General features: G+C 41.8%; 1 protein-coding gene across 1 annotated transcript in view; it reads left to right on the top strand.

Annotated features, from left to right (window-relative positions):
• Window positions 1–22,936, top strand: part of LOC112571965 (calcium/calmodulin-dependent protein kinase type 1-like) — a 45,230-nt gene that overhangs the window by 13,951 nt on the left and 8,343 nt on the right. The window contains exons 3-9 of the mRNA XM_025251410.1: window positions 2,498–2,572; window positions 5,973–6,111; window positions 6,702–6,825; window positions 18,154–18,229; window positions 18,784–18,896; window positions 19,794–19,872; window positions 22,011–22,098. Of these exons, the coding sequence (XP_025107195.1) occupies window positions 2,498–2,572; window positions 5,973–6,111; window positions 6,702–6,825; window positions 18,154–18,229; window positions 18,784–18,896; window positions 19,794–19,872; window positions 22,011–22,098 (694 nt within the window). The remainder of the gene's footprint in view (window positions 1–2,497; window positions 2,573–5,972; window positions 6,112–6,701; window positions 6,826–18,153; window positions 18,230–18,783; window positions 18,897–19,793; window positions 19,873–22,010; window positions 22,099–22,936) is intronic.

Genomic DNA, 22,936 nt, shown 5'->3' with positions numbered 1-22,936 from the left:
TTAACGGCTCTCCCTGCAACAAGAAAAGACAGGAGGAAAGAGCCAGTGTAGTTCATAGGAAGGGTTTTATTTTGTATCACAGATTCAACGAAGATGGTAATACGCATATTGTAAAAATAGTTTCGCCATGCTGGCGCTTGCATTCGCATGGCCTATCATAAAATAGCCTCCATTTGTGAAATTTGCTTTGTAAATTTGACAGTCTTGAGGCTGAACTGTATCATAGCTGTTCGAAGAGAACTGTTTTGAATCAGAACTTCGTTTAAATAACGATGGTTTAGTGCTGTGTAAGAATGAGGTAAACATGTCTGCATTTAAACACCACTGGTGACTTAATTGGTACATTGCAATAATAATTTAAAAAAATGAAATGTAAGAAACTTTAATGAAATAAAAGTAGAAAGTAAATGGTTTGTAGAGTTACTACTTGGTCTAAAGAAGTATCATTTCTTGGAGAACAGACAACTTGATCACCTATTACATTTTCAAAATAATATGTTCACGAACTGAAAACTTTTTTCTTCTTTACGTCACTGTTAAGTAATATCGAAAGTATTTTTTTCTAGTTCTTTAACTCTGTAGTATTTATTAGTGCCATTTTGAAATGCTGCGCAGTTCTGTGATTGTCAAATGGCTTTTTGCGCAATAGTTTCGTACGTTGCGACCGATAGGAAATTACCTGGGAAACAATATTTTAAAAACAGAGTAAATGGTTGCAAACATTCTGTTGCCAACTCTGGCTTCCATAATACATTTATTACTTAAGGTCATTTTACCCGTTCAGGTCCTAACTGCATACACTTACCGCATCTTGCGATTTGCATGTTAACTGCTCGGACATAAGGGATGCGGGACTGAGATTGGCCAGTTTCACTGGCTGCAATCGCGCACTCTCGCAGAAGTTTAATGGACACTCTTCTAATTATCATTCCCTGAAGACTCTCGTCGTGCTCTGAGGCTTTTACTCGCAAACAAAACAGGCGCTTGCACACATTCTCCCCCTTATCCTCTGTCTAGCTAAAATTAGTCTAGACGAGGATGCTGCGGCTTACCTCATAAAGCGTCAGCGCAGGTATACAAGCGATAACAGTGCCACGTTTCCGCCCCACTTGTCATGTCCAAACGATGAATCACGAACTGATGTATGGGATCGCGACCTGAAACCAGTCAGACAATGAAACGTGCGTAAGCTTGTGCGCACGCACAAACATTGAGTCCTGTGTCCGTGGACCTATGTCTTATTAATATTTTGTTAAGTGCGTGCTCTCTCTCTCTCTCTCGCATTCACTTATTTATACTTCCTTTGAATAGTACTGATACTCGTACCAGCTTTTGCTAATCTGCCGGTACTGGGTGTAGGGGGGAACTGGCTTCTGACAAGATTCGCCACTTAGACTGTCTTGAATGGCGTTAAGCAGGACCAGTCTATTTTTTTTTCTTAAATGTTCCAAGTCAGTTTTTTTCCTCGGTCGACTGATGACGCGGTCCTACATATCATTTTTATAAGAGACATCGTGTACAGCTTCTACGCTGTTACTGGAGTTGTCGGATTGCTTGTACACAAGCGTATAGGTCTTATATTGAAGTATGCTGGATTCAGAAATGTGTGAACCTCTTTAGGCTGAAAACTGCACCTGTATGACAGGCGTCCCCACTCTAATTTTCACGCTTTTGTGTTGCCATTTTCGCTTATCATAATGAAAATCTGTCTTGATATTGGTAACCGATACCCGTCATGGTGCTCGGCAGATATATCAATATACTACTTGAACGACCGTGAGTGCTGGACACCGTGCGTGCATGTATGAAGTGTCATGAGCAGAAGCAGTAAAAGACGAATCTTTGTTCTGTTCTGTGTTTTCTTGGTGCAGTTGCTGAAATTCAGGATTTTCTGCCTGTTTTTTGGCTACACTAGTTTGTGAGCAATATTAAATTACACGGGAGGGAGAGTAAGAAAGTGTTATTGTTGAAGGCTCCATGAAACGGGCGCAATGTCGGTTTTCTTTGAATAACTTCAGATTGCATGGAACGGATTTTCACTAGAAATATTTTATTTAAACTTTGAGCTAAATATATTTTTACTTTAAGGTAGATCGAAAGTTTACAAAAGTGGTCATATTTGTTGGTTTTTGCTGTAATTTGGTACCGGAAAAGTGAAGGAACAAAATCACAGAAACTGGTATAAGGTAATTCGACCATGGAAGGGTTGCAATCAGACTTGGGAATATACCGACGGATATTATCACAGAATATGTATTCAGTAAGTTCTCTGTGTTATCAGTTCACAGAGACCGAACAAAATCAGATTATAAGCCATTTTGATTTGGAGCTTTTTTATCATCACATATATTGGTAATATATCTTTTTATGCTGCCAGTAGATGTCAAGTGCTAAAGCAGGTCTTGTCAGTAGTTATTTCTTATAGAAGTTTCTTAGTTTCTTCGAAGTAATATTTCCCAAAATGTTCATTATTCTATCCTTTCTGCATTTTTTCCAGATTAACACACCCAAACATTGTGGAGCTGAGAGATGTTTTTGAGGACAAAACGCACGTTTACCTTGTCATGGAATTGTGAGTATAATTAAAAACTGAGTCATTTGTTCTAAAATAAACGTTTCTGGTAGACAGAAAACGTTAAACTTGCAAATTAAAATATAAAAATCAACGAGAGTACAAAATGATTAAATTAATCTTTAGATGAAGACTGTGAAAGACTTCAGGTAGTAGAGGAGCACGCTTTTTTGACGGAGATCGGGAGAATGAGGGCTGTGTCACGGTGAACTGACAGATTTCTCTATTGTTTTGCAGAAAATGGAAAGAAATATTTTAATTTTTTTTTGTTCTTGTATGTTCTGGATTCACACTCGTTTAATTACCTGTCACAGAGGACGTCTGCAGCGCATTGGAGAGATACGTTTTTAAAATATTGAGAAAGGGGTAGAGGAAGGAGTGTGGAAACCAGCAGACCGTGTTTTCCGATTGAGTCTGTCGAGTTCGTGATTGATTATGTCAGCACCAAATATTACATTAGGTAACTGAAGGACGCGAATTGTTTTTAAGAGTGGGGAAAAAAGATGTAACGAACATTCTGCCCGTTGAAGACGCCAAAGCAGCTTGTGGTTTGGGAAATAAGACATTTTTCGAAAGTGCTTGTAAGCGTGACCAGCGCAGCTGTGTCAGTTTTCTCGGTGCTGCGAGTAGTATCAACGGAACATTAACTTCAGAAGCGGATAGCCATGTGGTTAGAGCGCTAGCGTCCGAATCGAGAGGCAAGCTATTCAATATCCATGTGGCATGACATGCAAACTTGCCCCAGTCGGCTTAGCTGTCGGCAGTGGGGTTGACTTCTTAGAGAACTTCATAGAGTTGGGGAAGGAGAGGAGATCGGCGCTTCTCACATCAAGCTGTTCACGAGAAAAGTGAGGCCTCGCTCCCCAACGACCTAAAGAAAAGTTAGAGGACAACCTTTACCTTTAAGCGACGCATTTGGCGTCTGTTTTGGTCCTGCCTGCATGATCCAACTCCAGCTAGTTCTATATTTTCTAGTAGTTGAGCGAGGGCTTGGGACTGTCTTAAGCCTGTACTGTTCGTTAGGAGAGTGCGTGGATGGTTATTGTTTTCTACATTTATCTTCAGCTATTATATATATAAGCGCAGAAGGGGAATGCAAAGAGACGAAGGATTTATTACGAAGGATCAGCCGTGTGTCACCTTTAGTCATCTTTTGTCGCTGTTGTTTGTGTGAAGCGTCTCTCGCTGATGCTCGGTTTTTCAGCATGCTTTCTGTAGCTAGCGCTTGTTTATGCTGACTGCGCACTGAGAGATCATCGCACGTACACACTGTAAACAAACGTGTCAAAAGTGCAGCAAAGACTGTGGTTGATGGAGACATTAGTCTGCAAGTTCAAGTATCTACGTCTCGTTGGTGACTAGGTGCTTGGGTCATATCGCCATTAACACCATCTTTCCACTTCCTATTGTATCTACTATAAATTAATACAAAGGCAGTCTTATTTGTAGAAGCTAGTGAGATGTAATGAATACCACCTGAAACAATTTGCATTGCAGTTAATGCCCGTCGGAAAACGACCTAATAAAAACATATAAATCGCAATACACTCTTACAGCTAACAGAAGAGATGAGAGAATAAGAATAACACTTCATTGTTAGACGTTTAATATCTTCTCCCGTACGCGAGGAAGCCTTTCCAGTGTGAACATCATTTGTAACAATCGGCTGAGGCAAAATCGTGAGAAAATAAAACGATGCAGCCTTCTCAAAAACATGAAGTTTTCTTTGTTTTGCCTTGTTTGCTTGTTCTTGCTGCTAGTTCGGCGTGCCAGCCTACAATGAAAGCAACTTCTGATTCTGTTTAGAGGGTAATGCGGCTGATGAGAGTGGAGCTAGATTAGGAGACAGTGCCAAAGAACAGGGAGGAAAAAATAAAATAAAAGAATCTTTCCTGGTGTTTCTTTTTTCCCCATTAGCTTTGGAAGATTGAAGCAAGACAAAATCATTTCGGACAGTGTTTTCAAGGTTTTATTTAAATTTTGCTGCTATGAGGAAGGCTTTTTTTTAAAATCGTGGAAGGAATGATGGTGTCACGTCGGGTAATGAGTTCATCTGACAAGAGTCTAAGAAAGGGCAGAAAAATGCTATATCCGACTTTTTACGAACTGTCATCGACAGATGACTTCCGTCTGAAGCTTACATGATGGTCTTTGCTCGTCGGTCATTTCATACTTCTGAAACTTGCGAGAGCCAAATACAACTGTGAAATATTTTTGATCACATCTGTCAGTTCTGCAGATTACTAATTGAAGAGTATAAACAACCATCGCTACTTCCTTCGCTCCACAGACTGTTTGTGTAGGACTTATAGAGAAGTATGTGTGATATGGAATGCGGAGAAGGGAAAAGAGATGTAGCCGAAGCCGATCTAACACTTTTGTGTAAAATATTTTCTTGGAGAACCAGCAAATGATTCAGAATGATTTGGCGAAGATATCACTTTCTTTCGTGATGTTGACAACGGCTTGTGAGTTTTTTATTTATTTTTTTTTTAAATCTGCGGCTGAGAGTTCTCTTGCAGAATGAGAGTATTAAAAACATTATATTCCTACTGTTTCAGCAGGGGGGGGGGGGAAGAACCAGTAATGAGTCTTCCAAGGAAGGAAAAACGCATTGAAGACAGCTCATGAAAATACCGGCGTCAGCTCTCCATTTTGCAAATAAAGAGTAGTGTGTCAGGCGCGGAAAAACCGAGACTCGGAATCGAACCATAACGTTTCTTTCTTCTTCCTTCTCCATTTAGACACAGTATGGCGTGGGGGACAACGTGACCACACTGACAAAATGCATGGTGTGGGCTTCGAGCTGCTTCGCGAACATGAAAAGGCAATAACAAGAAAAAATTGCGGTTATTCGTGGGATTTGGTAATTTAACATTTTAAAAAAGTGTGTGCTGCTTTTTCCGCGGATGCTTTCACCGTCCCCTGCCTACAGCTTCAACGTAGCACGCGTAAATCACTCGCTTCTTAACAGTAATACATTTAAGAGGAACATCTACGTATGCGCATGCGCACTCGTCTAGTGTAGCATAGACGTTGTCGGTTGTTCTGGAACTCATGCCGTAAGGTCATTACAAAAGAAAGGAACACTTCTAGGTAACCGAAAATTCGGTTATAACCGAAAATGACTTTATGCTCCACAGGGCGTGTCATGTGTATGACAGACCTGTGTTGTTTATCACCTGAGAGATTTGTATTGAATCATTTCATGGCAGATGCTAAAACAAATAGCTGGTTACAACCGGAAGTAAGGTAACTTGTTGCAATAGCAGTGTTGTCTTTTACCGTTATTGTCATTGTAGATATTAAGTCACCGGTATTTTGGGTGGAGGAATAATTTTGTAATAGAGATTATTGTCTATGCATGTTTCTGAGAATGCTTTGTCCGCACTGTCTAAAGGGTTACGGGTGGAGAACTGTTCGATCGCATCGTAGAGAAGGGTAGCTACACAGAGAAAGACGCTAGCATGCTCATCCGACAAATTCTAGAGGCAGTCGACTACATGCACGAGAGAGGTGTTGTACATCGAGATCTCAAAGTAAGTGGTCTCTACAAAAGAGGCCTTTTATTTCTTGTATACTCGACTCTGCTTTATAAAGGCATCGTGTTATTTGTTCCTTTAGAGGTCTTTAGATTAAGGGTTAATACCTTGTTAACATACATGCCACCTGCATTTTGCCTCATTTGTCTTTCTTTCGCTTTCTTTTTAGTTTCCTTTCCCCCTTTTCCTCAGTCATTTTTTCTTCCTCATTCCCTGCTTTTATATAAATTATCGTAGAGTATCCCTGTGACATTTATTAGAGCTGTTCTTTGGGACTAGAAGTCTTAAAAGCTGCAACGAAAGAAGGAAAGAAAAATACGATGAAGCGATTTAAATAAAAAGTCTTCATTATTTTTTCGTGAGTTTGCAACAGAGTTTAGTATCCGTAAGAAATATGGCAGTTTTTGTAAAAAAACAACAACTTTGACCCTAGTTTTCCACATTTCACTTTTCAAATCTGCAAAATCCCTATTATTTGTCATTTCACTTAAGGATTATGCTAAATACCCTTAGCGAGTAGCTGGGAGATATTTGGATTTTTTTTTGTTGAAAGCTTACTTCCTTTGTTCCTATTTTCTTTTTTTCAGCCCGAAAACTTGTTGTTCTATAGCCCAGCAGATGATTCAAAAATAATGATCAGTGACTTTGGCTTGTCAAAAATTGAAGGATCGGGAACAATGGCTACGGCTTGCGGAACACCTGGCTATGTTGGTGAGTAGATATTTAAAAAAAAAAACTATGTCTCTGCATATTAAAAAATACATTTTTTTAAATGCCGTGATGACAAAGACTGAGTTGTACGACTGGTCTTTGGATATTTGTTCCTTTCGTTCTTCCTTTTTGAGAAAGCCGTGGACAGAACGGTCGTGTGCAAGTGGACATCGAGTGCCAGTTCTTTCTTTCTGTATTTCCATTTTCTTTCTTCTATTTATATCCACTGTCATCGTTCCCATATACGATTTGATTTATTTGTTTTGGAACTTATGCTCTTAGACCATATGATCTGCACTGGTTTTTAAACATGTAGGTGTCTGGCCAAGGATGCATCTTAACTGAAGCAGTGGTAAAAGTTATGTATAATACAGGAAAAAGATATAAAAGCGTTTATGCCTCCTTCTGTCCTGGGGCGTTGTGGACCTTCCACTCGACATGAGCAGGTGTATGGCAATAAGAACGACGTTGGAGCTGAGCAGCTGGAAAAGCTACTGCCACCAGGTTTGCATCAACACAATCATGTGGTCACGAAAAACGCAAGACAAATTGCAGTTGTTTCGGGAGAGAAGTGTTCTGCAGAAGGCTGTGGCTGTCATTTTGTCGCCTCTGGCATTTGCTATTATAGCAGACCTAATTCAGTGACCATTTTTATTTCGCTTCCTTTTGTCTTTTTTAAAACTTTTATAAATTGGACGCTTTACTGCCTTCGGGGGCCGGCTGGGCGATTGCATAGCGACTTTTATTTTCTTCAGTTGTTGACAGTTAAAATGAAATAGCTAAGGCAATGTCTTCATCTCGAGTACCTTACTATCCGGTGGTCTGCGAAAATAGGAAATAAAATAAAAACAGCTGTCTTTGTATTTCTCACAACAGGCTCAAAAATTTCGATCACAGAATTCCTTTCATCCCCTCCGTGAACTGTAATTTTCTCTCTTAGAGGATAAAGCATTTATTGCGTTTTTGACTTGGTTTTCGGTCAGACTTTAATTTCTTATTTATATTATTTTACTCAATGGTAATAGCTTTTTTATGTAATTGCTTTGTCATTTGAGACAAGTTTCTTTTGAAGTGACAGCGCAATGATCAGATCATCACCTCTCCACTTTTGCTCTCTACCATTACCTCGCTGTAAACGTAACTTTGTCAAAGAAGGCAAAACCCAGCCTTCTTTTGTCACTTTTACCTTCCCTAATAAAATCACATGCTCATTTCAGTGAGAGGTAGTTTCTAGGCACACCCCGAAGCAGGCCTAGAACCGTCGACTACTTCTCCACAGTCAAGTCTACTAACCGCAGTTACAGTGCCTTCCTATTGAAAATTACCGAGGAGCTTATTCGGATATTTTTATTTGTGTAATCTTTGATTCTCGTCTACCGGATTTGTAGTAGACGATTAATAAGCTTACAAAACATGTGTGGCTCAATTACCAGTGGGGATAGACATGTAACACTGCAACAGAGTTGAGTGTACTGAACAGAGCTGTATTCACGTTGGTGCGCCGTGTAAGCTGATGGAGCTTAGCTCTGCTATGCAGTTGTATATTCCTTGATAATAACTGTCTAATTGTTTAAGATGGAATCAGTCAGCGTAACATGATTCCCCCGAGCGCCTTTGCTGTGATCAGCTGGCGATCCTAGGCCTGGTGTAGTCATTAATAACCGCGTGGTATATATTACAGAAATATTCTTAAGAGTCTGTAGAGCGGGGACACTGGCGCTAAGAGTGGTAAAGAAAATCGTTGAAGGCTTGTGAGGTTGGTCTTGAAACAGGGTAGACCTCGAGATCCTACTCAGGTTGCATGCTTTTCGGTTACATCCCTCTCACGCCCAGCTATCTAACAAGCTTCACTTTACTTTTTTTAAAGCTGTAGGCGAGCTTAAGAAGATCATTTCAAAGTGAGAGACTTTTCAGGTTTGAGCCAGAAAATTCTGTTTGTAACTAATTTTACGAATTTTGCTGACTCGACGTCTGCAAGAAAATGTGAAGAGTGTGAAGTAATGATCCGAGCAACGTGACTTTCATGTCTTTCATCTGTCTCTATTTCTTTCTTTTCTTTTATACTCTCTCGCACGTACTCCTTTACACTTCTGCGTCTCTCTCTCTAATATTCCTCCTCCACATCGTGAATATCTAAGAAAATCTGGTTGTAGTCATGTTCCATTTAGTAAAATCGGGCGCGCCTTCTCTCTCCCTTCTTTCTCTCTCTTTGAGAGAAGGGTGTGTGCGTGTTCAAGTTTGTATTGATCATTGGTGTAAGTAAGGCGTGTTGTTACAAATTACCATATTTGTATGTCTAACATAGGGGTTTAGGATTGTCGAGTGAAAATATAACGCGAGGGGCAGTCCTTGATTATCATCGCCAACCAACAATGCACGTACTTTGTTTGCGGCTGTTGGCACGTGACAGACAACATTAGCAGCACTAGCATTTACTCCGCTTATATTTATAATTAATCGAGCAGTTAAAAAGAATTGCCTGTACAATGTTATCTTCTGCAGTTTATTGAGTTTGCGTCTCATCCAGGCTTCTGGAATTACGAGTTTGTCTCTGTGAAATGATAACTTATGATCTGTTTAAGGTGTATTTCTTTACGATGAAATCACGTCTTCTTCACGTCATGCTGCTGTCTCTATGATGAGAATCTCCGCCTTGATTTTTATGTTGCTGTTTATGAGTTCTTTTTCCTTCGTGTTTTACGGTTTCGCGTGTGGCTTTTTATACTGGTTTTATTGCCTATCGCTATTCAGTGTGGTATGGGTTTGCGTTTGGCTGAGACTGTTTTCCAAGAAGCAGGGGAGAATTTATGTGCTTTGGAGATTTCCAAACTTTATCTTGTATGTTTCCTCTTTGAGATCCTACAAACATCATCAGCGTATCTAAATCCTCATTGTACTTAAAAATGTTTAAAGCTAGAGTCGTGGAAAGACTATGGATATCAAAACCACAAAATCAAAGATAAAATAACCCGACACATATATGCACGCGCGCGCGCACACACACACACACGCACACACTAGATTAACGATGACGCGAATGCTACCCATGAAACCCTTGGCGTGGTTTTCTATAGAGGACTGTAGAAGAAACGGGACTACTATCGATCACATCACTGGCAGCTGCTGAGAAGAAACAGTGCATGTAAGTGAAGCGGGTTTTTTTCCATTCGTTCTGGAAACTGCGCAGATTTCGCCATTGGTTGCCACGCAAGGAGCAGTGGAAGATCTCATATCGCCAAGAATTTGTCCTGAGTGTAAAATTGCGACCGTGCCTTCCTGAAGGCGTGGAGTTCTTGCAACTGGGGAGCCAACAAGTATCATCTGTAGGGCACTTTGAATTATTAACGGCGAAAAGTTCTTTGTGGTTCAGACTTTGTATGCGTGCTTCCTTTCTATCTCTCATTGATTTTCGCCAGTCACTTCTCCCCGCGTCCCACGAGAATATGGTGGGAAGTTTGTATGTCTTGAGCAGACAGCCAAGAAAGTGCGATCAGGCTGTGTGTGTGTGTGGGATTTTAGACTCAACTTGTTTTGCCGTCTGTTTGACATGTTTATGTGCACCTATTGATGTTTTGTGGTTAAGAGAAGTCCTAAGATGCAGGTTGAGATAATTTGCGATGTTGCGTGCGAAAAGCTTCATGTATTCCTTTCGTTCTTTTTCCGCGAGTGTGAGGATTCTCTCCCATTAGATAGGGCATTTTATGTCTTTTTCTGGCGTCTCCTCTAGACACTCCTACAGCATACACTAGATTGTACCCACGTCCATCACTACCGGTACGCTCTCGTATAGTTTCATTGTGAACTGCCCAATCGTCTGCGCTTTTCTGTGCAAGCCATAATTCATAAAAAAAGCAGACCTCATACCTAGTGGGAGTTGGCCAGTGCTGCTTGTTGAGTCTTATCAGTAAATTCTCACAAGCCAAATATTAAGTCGAATGTGCACTTCCCACATTCTGTATTACCGGAGAAGTTAGAAATAACACGCAAGTGCTCACTTTGTATTATTGTTTTTTTTTAATAATTATTTATTTTTTGGAAGGGGGGATCTGGGGAAGGCGGGGAGGGACTAACATTACTACAGAAAAAACGAGATGCGTGCAGAATATTGTCTTTCCTCCTTCCTCCCCTCCTCCATTGTGATTAGTGACCACCTTTGCTGACAGTCAAGCAATAGGTGTATCCGACAATGTACAATTCTGTTTGTTTGGTTTTTTTTGTTGTTTTTTTTTTTGACTGATATTCGTAAGACAAGGAAATGAGAAACGTGAGTAGCGAGAACCAGTTTTATAGCTCCCTCGTTGTTGCCAAGATAGGCGTAGAAGTTTGTGGAGTCGTGGGGTGGATGAGGGTGGAGAGGTTTGATTCAGGATTTCTCACTCCTAAGGTCGCTGCCGCGTAACCGGACCTAAAGCGAAGCGATCGTGATACCTCCCTGACCTCCTGGTGCGATTGTTGGCCCAACGGTTATGCGCTTGTTACCAATACAGTCAGGATCGTGGATTCAGATTTTGTCTAAAGCAAGCTGTTCTCTCTCTGCCTGTGTCACCTGTTTCCAGAGCCGGCTGCTCGGCCATGATATAAAATTAGCAACTGGCTCGGCGCGAAACACCAGTTCTTCCCACCTTCTCCTGTCTTTCGCACCTTTCTCCCATTCCTCAAGAAGCATTATGACGATGAAGCGAATCTTGATTTTGCTACAATGTGCACTCAAACTCTCTCACACACGCACACACTTGTAGCTTATGCATATAATCTTGTTTTTCACTCATGTAAGGAGTTTCGTGGTATTCATCGCTCTGTTCAGATTACACTAGTGTGCGAAATGTATATCCCTCTACATAAAGTGCAGTACCTCAGCCAAGGGTGGACTCATAGGACTCAAACAAGGTCGCGAAACAAGGATGTAAAACGAAGAACAATGCGAGGACTCGCTGTGTTCTGACAGTGAAGGGCGATCACTGCAGATTTTACGATAATGACTCCAGAGAATAAGGTGAGTGACATCAGGAGAAGACTGAGAAGATATTGAGTAATCTGGAGAATATGAATGAATTTTATCATGTGAAGCTGCAAAAGGGTGATCGCCACTTCAGTTTGTTCAATGCAGTTCAAGGTCGCTGCCGAACCGAGTGAAGCACGGCGGAGCCAATAAATCCGAACAGTTCGCAGTCTTCGCACCTCAAAATAACATTACAGTCCAGCTCCAACCCAAAAGAGGAAGAAAACGCAGCAGAAGCTCTTTCCTCGGTCCCACCTAGACAACTCCGCTCCTCCTCTGATGATCGTTTTCTTACTCTTTCTGTCACCAGAACAACAACACATGGACACATGATTTTTAGTTATTGTGCAGCGAAACAATGGAACTCTCTCCCTTTCCATATCCGCCAGCTTATATGTTGTTTGTTTTCCTGTGCCTCGTACACTGTCCATGTTTCGTTCTTGTTCTTAAGTGCTAAGAGCATGCACCTTATGGGTGTGAGTATGCTCTTGACAAATTTTGCAGTTATTATTTATTCTTACAGCTAAACATAAAGATCCAACACTGCTCATGTGGGTTAGAGTTGTTATTGTTAATATGCATTCAAATGATAACTGGTGATACATTTTTATGTAGATGAATGGACCTTAAAAGTTGCCATTCTTCATTCCTACTATCGCATGATGTAAAGTAGCCCTTGCTGAGAGTTTTCAGACGCAGAAAACTCTTAGGAGGTCTGGGTTATCAGCCAGCCCTATCAGTTATGTAAATTCAACCCTGACCTGTCTTTGGGTATTGGACGCCACAAGTTTCCTCCAACCGCCATTATATCCCCGTAACGTTTCATTTTGTTTTAATCGCTGGTTTTCTATCTCGATGACCGACGATGACGACGACGACGATGATGATTGATGATGATTGATGATGATTGAATGATTGATGAATGATTGATTGATTGATGGATGATGATGATGATGAAAAAATAACAAAAAAGAATTGCGTTCAGATTTATCATCGAGTATTTTTTTCCATTGGATTATTTTTTTAACTGTTGTGTCTAGTAGTTTGGTCGTATGCTTTTATGTGGTTTGTCTACAAACACTGAGAAGTTGAGGTTTCCTTTGTTTTATGAAGTGGGGGGTCTTATTGTGTTGTAAATGAAAACCGTAATAGCTTGAAAGACCGCCTATCGACCAGCCTTTCTGCGATGGAGATTTCCCTTTCTGACCTTCCCTTCCTCGCCCCCTCCCTTGCTTCTTCCATGCGCACCAGGCATCAAGCTCAGAAACTGCTTTTCACAAATCATCGCAAGTTCCAAGGTCCATGTTTTTTTTTTTTAAAGCCAAAGAGGCTCAACAAATGGTTTCCACATGCAGGATCTTCGATCTTATTCTGTAACAGAAGCAGCTTTTAACTTGCAAAACGGCCGGTCAGAGCAGGACCGTGGGCCGACCTTTGTGCACTGGAGCCAGAGTGTCTCCTGTACTTTTCTCTTTTAGAAGCTTTTCTCGCGATAGATTACCATCCAGTGTCATTTCCCGCTCAGTGCCTACGTAGTTTGCTATAGTTATTTACCAGAGGTTCTTCTGTACCCCGGGGTTTGCTTTATCTGCAGCCCTATTAAGTCTTCTTTCTGTGCATGTGGCATCTGTTTACATGACTGGCTGCTCTGCTGTGATATAGTCTTAGTTGCTGGCTCGGCGAAAAACATCAATTTCCCCTCTCCAGAAACTCCTGTGCAGCTATAGATGTGAACTGTACTCATGGCTGAATCATCATCCTAAGTCTGTTTCCAGTTACTTGACTCCGCATCGCTTCCGGTCTGCAGCCGATCCCGGGGAATCCTTACTTCTTTTTCATTACTACGGCGCTTGGTGTCGCCATGTTGCTCATGTGTCCGTAGGCAGAAATGGCAAAATAAATGTTCCCTGGTATTCGTACACGAGGAAAAGACGCGATAAGGGAGGGGAAAGGGTTAAAGGAGAATGAAGAGGGAGGGAAGAGGAGATCACTTTTTTCTTCGTTTTCGCTCTCCATCCCGCTGTTGTCCGATCACAAACACCGCTGTTGTGCCGCGAAGGCTCGGTCCATTACGCCCTCCTTTCAGCAGTCACCTCCTATGAGAGCCGTCGCCGTACAATCTGTATGCACCCGCTTTTCTGAGACAGAGGGGGCTTTTCTTTTATCCCTCTCATTTACTGGAGACCCTGCCTTTATTTCGCCTTCAGTGTCTGCCGTCTTCGTGGAGCGAATGGAATCGCTACAAGCGATGAGTGTGTTCGGGTTATTTATTTATGGTATTCTCTTCGTCCAGGAGGAAGGAAGGCTTGCATTACCCTCAGAAATAAATGTCGCGTCGCTCTGGTTTGATAATAATCGCATGTTCGACTAGGAACAAAGAAGGCTTTGTACGCACTGGGCAGTGTTTTTTTTTGTGTTATTAACGAGCGTGTGTTAAGGAGACTCGAATAGCTTGATTTATGGCGTATCCACGTTGCTTTGGCAAGACTTGACAAGGTAGAACGAAATCAGTCTTGCCAACGCACAAGGCTTCATTTAGGTTTTGTCTTCTCGACGCGTGGATGTGGAAATAAAACACTCTTCTTTTGTACGATGATCGGGTAGTACCCACGGCACATGCCGGTGTTCGAATGTCGGCTCTGCTGTTGTTTCACACTTAGTAACATTGTTTTGTAGCCGCAGCCTGACATTACGACTTGATTCACAACATCAACACAGTCACTCCCTCGAGACGTCAGCGAGGGTTGTAAAGGGGTGGGTAGAATCGATTACCCAAAGCCATCTGTCAGATGTGTAAATCTCACGCGATATTAATTTTCAAAGTCACGACCATATTGCCTCATGTTCAGGCTCTGTTACGGAAACCTGAAAGTCGTTTGTCGTTCGATGAACACCTGCATGACACGTGCTTGCTTTCATGATCATACGCGTTACCATCGATGTTGATAAGTCAGCTTGCTTCATGCGAGGTCTGTTCTGTTTTAGGAAAACGTAATACTAACTGCATGATAGATCGTACGCACAAACCCTTATGCGTGCATGCGATAAGTATTAATATACATAATCTTCAGAATACTAGTCGGGACACTCAACTTCGCCCTGGGTGTTCTCTGCCGCTAACTCCTCCTCCAGCTGTCATGTTATCAACTTTTTGATCTATCGCTTCATCTGAGTTAAGCGTATTCATGTCGGTGTCAGTGTAGCGAAGTCGTGAAACAATTGTAGAATTAATCTTCCTTCCCTAGGCTTGCAAACGTTTGGCATGTTTGTTCTGCATAGTAGAAGTGCGTAGCAATTTCTTCTACGTAGTTTCTTTTCTTTTTTTAGAAAATAGCCCGGTAACGGCTTAGAAGAAGAACAACAAAAAAGCAAAGAGGAAACATTCTCAGGAGTAGCTTACATCTACTAACCATTACCTACGATCGAGCCATAATCGAAACAAAGATTTCTACAAAATTCCTACACATGAAAGTAACTGGCATGGGGAGCTGGGTTCTAAGGTCATGCATTCAGCTATAAAACGCAAGCAATCGTCGCGGCTGCCACCTTCCATATCGGGAACATTTGGTATGAACTTCTTGGAAAGATCTGTCAGTCACGAGGACGTGCCAGCATGCGCTGAGATCATCACTAACTCTACACGTTGTACGTTATTTTACCAATATGTAGTCATTCATATTGCGACCAGGAGTTCACGGGTTCAAAGAACACAAGGCATGGGTCAGCAAGTGGAAGACCTGTTCTTTTTCTGACTGCTGGACTGAAGGGCGGCGGGAGGAGAGACGCCTTGACAGATGTGGCCACTTACAGTTTACTGCAAGGCCCTGTTACTTTTCCTTTAAAACTACAGATTTATAAGTTAAAATAGTTTTCATACTCTTTAATTAAATCTTGAATAGTAAATTGACACTAATCAGGCATTCTCCTACGCATTGTTGTCACACTGGTGCCCTCAAGTATGTGGACGTATTAGCAGGTTGGTTGTTTCCTGCCCTACCACTAAAGGCTGACCCCTTCCTCTTGACTGGCCTTCGTTAGCTGATAGGAATGCGATGCTGTGGATTTTTTTTTTCTTTCTTTCTTTTTGAGGTTCGACATTGACCTTCCTTTCTCATAGTCTAGATACTTCATCAGGTAACTTTGTCAGAGGTAGTGTGCACCTTGCCGTCAGATTTACTCTTTTGTCTGCCTTGTCTAATTATTGCTCTCCTTTGTTTATATATATATATCACGCTCAGTGGTGTCACTCGTTTTGAAGTTGCGGGGATCTGCGGTTGGGGAGGAAGTGGTGATGGGGACGGAGCTGAGAGGGAAAGACAGGCAGGACTACCCTCAACCCGGTCATTCACCTTCCCGCTGCTTAATGCGTTTTCTTTCCTGCTGACGGACGTCAGGCCTTTGTTATCAAGGGAGTGCCCGTACCCGACAGGTCGCCTGCTGTTCGCCTTGTTGTCGACGTGCAGACAGCCTGCTGATCCTTGCGTCACGTCTGTCTTCAGTCGCACTTGTTGTCGACATTTGTCGCTGTCTTTTCCACAAAAGTACACACACCACCAAAAGATCACGTGTCTTAGTCTATCAGATGGTGTTTGTTTATCCGTTCCTGCATCTCTCCGCACTACTTTGACTACTTTTTATGGGGCGTCGTCATTGAATAATGATGAAAACTTTTCATTCATTCTCTTTTTCTAAATCTTTCACACGCGCGAGCTCTCTCTCTCTCTCGCACACCATGAAATCATGCAATCCGAATGGTGCAAAAGAAGAGAATGGAGCGAAGAGCTTAAGGAACTGTGAACAAGATGAGGTCGAGGTAACCAGGATTAAATTTTTTTCCCCGCCAGACCAGGGCGCGAATATAGAGCAGTCAGTGTTTCATAAAATTAGGATTTGTCAGCGGGAAAATTCTGCCATTTCCATAATGTTGCCGAACCCCGTTCGGGCAGTCATCCTTGGTTAGCCTGAACTGGGATATTGGCGTTATACGTACGTGAAGTGAGTGGCAGAAATTTGATTTATGTCGTCGAGTCTCATCGTCCATACCCGGTGCGATGAGCTGGACTTATATATATATAAAAAAAAACAGGAGAAAGAGAGCCAATCAAGGAGGGAGGGAAGCAACTCGCATATCTCATTTCAGTGACAAGTGCTGGTGACGTTTGCTCAACCAGTTCCTTAGTAACGGGCGAGGCGTGATGAGGGATGCCGCTGTCACATTAGTCCGCTTGATTCCCGTTACGTGTAGCAGCCCTCCAGCAAGACAGCCGTAACCTTAAGAGACCGTTTGCTGGCGGAACATCGTTCCCTACTCCAGCCTGACTTATTGCCGCAACACACAGTGGAAAGTGCAACGCATTGCCAACGTCTCTCTCATATGTGCAGCAACTCCAGTCCGGCATCCTGGAGACCTGACATATTTTATCTGGTGACCCTACTGTCTTTGACCTCGTGTGGAGGGAGAGCTGCGGCCATATTGATTGGCTGGCACTACTGTACTCGTATGCTACAGTCCTTGCCACTTGGCCCTTACACTCCATGGGTCGATTTCACGACTCCAGCGTACCCAACGGTAACACTCCCGGTGTGGCCACCTCCCATTCTACCAGTACAGCGAAATGAAGGGTTCCTGAAGTGTGTAAAGACACGCGCGTCTAAACTATATTTAGTTCCAAGATGCTGCCAAAACCTGGAATCGTGTTAGATTAGCACTAGATTAAGGTTTTGTAAGGCTGTATGAGTCAGGGTACATTTACTAATTTGATTATGCAGGTATACACAGCTACACACCCACCTGTAAACCCAAACGCGCGCGCATACCTGGGACACAAAGTATACCACTTTTTTAAGGTGTATTTTGGATTAACCGGTTTGCAAATGCTTTGTGATCAAATCTGTGTTAGCGATGATCTGTGATACGTAACATCGAGACAGAAAATTAGTTCGTCACTATCTGGTTACAGAATATTTACCCAGTGTGATGATTGCATGGGTGTGCTTTGTGGTGTGTTGGGCGGTCCGGTGACGCAACGGTTAGTGCCTGTCATCAGTCCAGTGAGGATTGTTTTTCCTGGGTTCAGATCTCGTGTCAGACATTCTATTCTTTCTCTGCATGTGGCACCTGTTTACATGTCTAGTTACTTTGCCGTGATATAGCTTTAATTACTGGCTTGGTGTAAAACATCAATTCCCCCCTCACCCATGTAAGTGCCGCACTCATCCCCTTTCTTTCCCCAGTCACATTCTCTCTTTGTGTGTGTGGAGAGAGAGAAGGAGAACTGCGTTAGTTGAGTGAAAGTGTGTAGTCTTAATCTTGTGATGCTCTGTTTCAGCTCCCGAAGTTCTTGCTCAGCAGCCTTATGGGAAAGAAGTGGATTGTTGGTCTATAGGTGTTATAGCCTATATATTGTAAGTCATGTTTTGATTCCTATGGCTGTGTCGACTGATTATTTAGGTAGCACCATTGAGAAAAATATCCAACTTGCATTCGGTAATCGATTGCTTAAATTAATTAAAAATAGTGAATACACCTAATCGTTTTCTGTCCTGACGACTTTCTTTGTCAACTTAGCCTGGGGGTCATGCATGCTTGACTTGGAAAAAAAAATTATATCACTAGCATCTTCCAGTGAGTCTTAAAGGGCCTTAACAGGTCTCTCGTCGAGTGTTCCTGCTTTCACATCCTGCATTGCGACCTTGAGAGCACACAGATTAGAGGAATTGTACTCAGACAAGACATCAGTTCTGTAATCTTGAAAATAATATTAGCAGCCTGTTACCATCTCTCTTAAGAATATGTTAACAAAATAAGTGTCTATATAAATGAGTTTTAAAAAAAATCTTGCAGTTCGTATTTAGCCTGTTATAAGGAGAAGCATTGTCACATTCAGAACTCTAATGCTTGGGCGTAAAGAGTATTGCATTTGAATGGTCTGTCACTTCACATCGTCCTTTCTCAACAGACTTTGCGGCTATCCTCCTTTTTACGATGAGAACGACGCGGAGCTTTTCAAACAGATTCTGCGAGCCGAGTATGAGTTCGATTCCCCATACTGGGACGAGATTTCAGAGTCTGGTAAGACATAATCATGTTAGACCTATCAAATTTGTCCGAGTTGTAAACAGACCGTGGTCGATGGAGAGAATATAAATATATTCTGTAAATTTCAGCTTCTGAAACACAGCAGTTTTTTTTAATTGTTATCTAATTTCAAAGTTGGCGATCTGTTACTATAGTCAACAAGTCCTACAAAATCAACGACACAAGAAACTTCGGACCCAAACGGAGAATTGAAAGGGGAAAATTGTCTCGAGATTCGTTTTTCTCCTTCATGTGGAGACATTAATAAGTGATATGAAATGAGTCTTTAGAGCGTTATATGTGTCATAAATCGGGTAGGTCTTTAAATAATCCATTCATGTACCTTTCAGTTTTGGCTTTCGCTTTTTAATAATAATATTATTTATTAAAGTCTAACGACATTTCGATTTATGCTTTTATTTTTGCAGAGAGGGGGCATTTTTATCTGTTTACTTATTAATTTTTCGTTGTGTTTATTGTTGCAAAGTGTCATTTTTGTAATTTTATGTTGGCGGCTCCCTGGTGAGTGTTGTGCATGAAGTCATTAGCTATCAAGATATATGTATACCTTTTGTGTTGAATATTTGATTAATAAGGTGCTTGATAGTTTGTAGTCATTTTGTTACCACTATGCATTAACACAAATCAGTTCTATGTAGTATTTTATGAAGTATATTCTTTTACACTTAATTTATGTCTGTCTTTAACTTTCAATACCTGTGTATCCTTAACCTGGACCTCAGTCGCTGAATGTGTTTTGTATCATAGCAATGCTATTGTTAACCAGTGTTTTTACTATCATTTCTTTATTATCGTTGGTCAGCGCTGAGAGTGCGACCTGTTGTGGGAGCAATGTCGCGCGATAAAAGCTTCTGTTATTGATTGTTTCAGCAAAAGATTTCATTCGCCATCTCATGTGCAAAAATCCCGCAGAGAGGTACACTTGTAAGCAAGCCATCGCCCACCCTTGGTAAGAACTTTTTGTCTTGGGGGCAGGGGGAAATCTGTCCGTTTTTACTAGTTTCCTCTGGATTCTGATTGAGAAAGGGTAAAGGGTACATTCAGGGGAAGTTCCTGTTCAAGCGACCAGGTTCTCTGATCTGTCAAGAAGGCTGCCTACACAGCAGTGGAGAGTGAACCTCGGTGGACAAAAGGAAAATTGATTAACATGATGCATCGCTTTCGTGGCGGTGGACCGAAGTTGTGTGCACTGGACAAGGAGATTGGGTTGGGAGGAGGTCAGTGGGACTAATGGCCTCTGTCTGGTCAAGACAAGTGGCACTTGCCACCACGATGTCAGAAACGTTTGGATTAAACATTAGATATGTTTGTGGTAACTGCTTCAGCGAACAAGTCAGTTGAAAAGCAGCATTGCATTAATCATTGTTTTGTAAAACTCAGTTTTTTTAAATCCCATTAATGGTGGTGTTTTCTAAAGTAAACAAACTAAAAAAGAATTAACTACGAATGGCTTTTACGGCCTATCCATACTTCTTACCTTTATTTCATTTTAATCTACGTTTTCGTGACATTTAAAACCAATTAGTCAAACAATCACTCACTTTACGTTAGCCAGGCTACTGTCGGTTATTTATTTAAAGCTGAAGTTTTATGCAAGATGGCTGGCGGCACGTGTTTTTATTCATGCCAATCAATAGTGTAAGCCCGGGCCTTGCTTGTGCCCCACCCGCTCCCCTGTGGCAAGCGTTTGTTATCGGGTACAAATCACGAGCGGCACGGAAGCTTCTGGAGGCGGAGACGCTGGTGCCGTGTCAAGGCTGTCGCTGCGTGCTGTGCGGTGGTTGCGGGTCGCGGTGTTGTCTGCCTGTCGCCGCTGTCCCATCGATTGCTCCTACCACGCGGCTCGTGCTGCTGTTGCTCCGCTCGTCAGCGCGGAATTCGCGTCGCGTGCAGTTGTCATTGCAGTCGTCAACTTCTTGCAGGCTAGGGTCTCTTTTTTTTTTTTTTCTTTTTGGAGGGGGGTATCTCTGACCCCCAACTCAAGCGCATATTCACATGATGTCGGCAACGTTCAGTTTTTTATTACTTGTCGCTCTGTCGGTGTGTTTTGTGGCCAAATTTGTGCGTTCATAATATGTAGCATAAGTGCCGTTTATTTTAGTGTAGTGCTTGCATGTTTTCGCTGTATCCGTCTGTGCATGTGTAGGTGTGCACGTGCCCGCGCGGGGATGGTCGTAAAGGTAAAGCGTTTGTCGTCAATCTAGTTGGCGACGACATCTCGTCTCCATCACATCAAATTTCGCTGCGTATAGCACCTGTTTACAGGGCTGATCGAAGCTATATAAACTCCCAGTGATACTGTTAGAGCTCAGTAAAATAAACGGTTGGAGGATGACGGTCGTCATCCATTCAAACGAGCAGACGAAAGTGAAAAAAGATGTTTATCTGCTATGTTTGCCGCATCGACGAGTCGCCAAACCATCCGCGTTTTCCCTCCCCCGCCGCAACGGGAGAAGAGACGAAAGATCGAATCCATGGGATCGACAGCCGGCAAGGAATACAGGAAACAGCCTCCGACCTTGGCATTGCAGGAGAGTATGAATATGCTATTGAACGTAGCCAAAAGATAGCGGTCGGACTGCGAAGCCTACTAATGCTAACATCCTTGCCTCATACTAAAGAAGAAAATATTTCAGTACAATTCAACGACGACAGCAGTCTCTGAGAATTCTTGAGATGATGAGTGTATCCTTCATTTACAGGGATGAGTTTGTTAGATTTTATATTATCAGGAGACTAACATGACAGAGCAGAAATGGATTATGCTAAGGTTTGGTAGCATCAAGGTCAAGTTTACAGTGGGAGGTTCTACTCCCCCGCTCCCCCTAAACACAGACACTCGCCAGTTCTCACCATCTCTGTTCCACTACCAGCACAGTCATCATCTTTGTAATATTTCTAAAGGCAGTTATGTGCAAGACACAAATATGCGAACCTTTGCCTCTTACATTGATTAGTCATTTGAGAATCTGTGAGTCATTGTTAAGTGTTCTATGTGTGTGGTGTTTGAGTCCATTGCAACAATCCTGGTGTGTTCATGCAGTGCATGTATGACATGTCACATCTTTGTATTTGATATGTACTCAGGATCTCTGGCAATACAGCCCTGGATAAGAATATACACCCATCAGTCAAGGCACAGATGTTGAAGACCTTTGCCAAAACTAAGTGGAAGGTAATTTTATTTTCACTAGCATTGTCCTTGCCACCCACCTCCATTTCCTGCTATCATGGGTGTTTTTGTCTTTGTCTCACTTCTTGTCAGACTCACTTCAGCCTCTCACCCCATATATTCCCCCTTTTACCCCTTCTCATATATCTGATGGATGCATGCACGCATACATAAATCAAACATGTCATGCCTGAGACATACAGATTTGTCACTGGCAATGGGATAGTGGCATGTGTGTGTAATCTAAAGATATCATAATCTTCATGTATATATATCATAGAGCATCATAATTACATGGGACAACAGCTTTTTCAAAATAAGTAAAATATTAACACAGTAATCCCTCGCTAAATCGTGGTTCGCTTATTATTGCTTCTTTGTAACACAGGTTTTTAAAATAATATCTAATTTTGTATTGCAGAGTTTTGCTAAATTGCATCATTTTGCAGTATGTCGGTATTTAAATAATTATGATTTTAATCATTCAAGTTGTAGTATACTTCACTGGTGAGTACCCATATAGAATTTTATATGTTGTTAAAATTACATAGGTTTAAGAGTGTAGAAAGTGTTTAAGCATATGAAGTGTTCATAAGAGTGTGGAAAAGGTTAACATGAGAGTGTGAAAGGTTTATAGAAGTGTGGGAAGGGTTTAATAAAGCCTTCAAATATATATATAAATAAAAAATTTAATGCAGCTACTTTGCAGATTGTCACCTATTGCGGGGGGTCTCTGGAACATAACCCCCCGTGATAGGTGAGCAATTAGTTAGTGGATCCTTGTTGCTCTTTTGAGGAACATAGGGCCACAAGGTGAGCAATTACTATATACTCAAAAGGA

Source organism: Pomacea canaliculata, linkage group LG9, assembly GCF_003073045.1.
Source record: "Pomacea canaliculata isolate SZHN2017 linkage group LG9, ASM307304v1, whole genome shotgun sequence".
Lineage (NCBI taxonomy): Eukaryota > Metazoa > Mollusca > Gastropoda > Architaenioglossa > Ampullariidae > Pomacea > Pomacea canaliculata.
The sequence above is the reverse complement of the archived record's forward strand: the minus strand, read 5'-3'. Positions and strand labels throughout refer to the sequence as shown.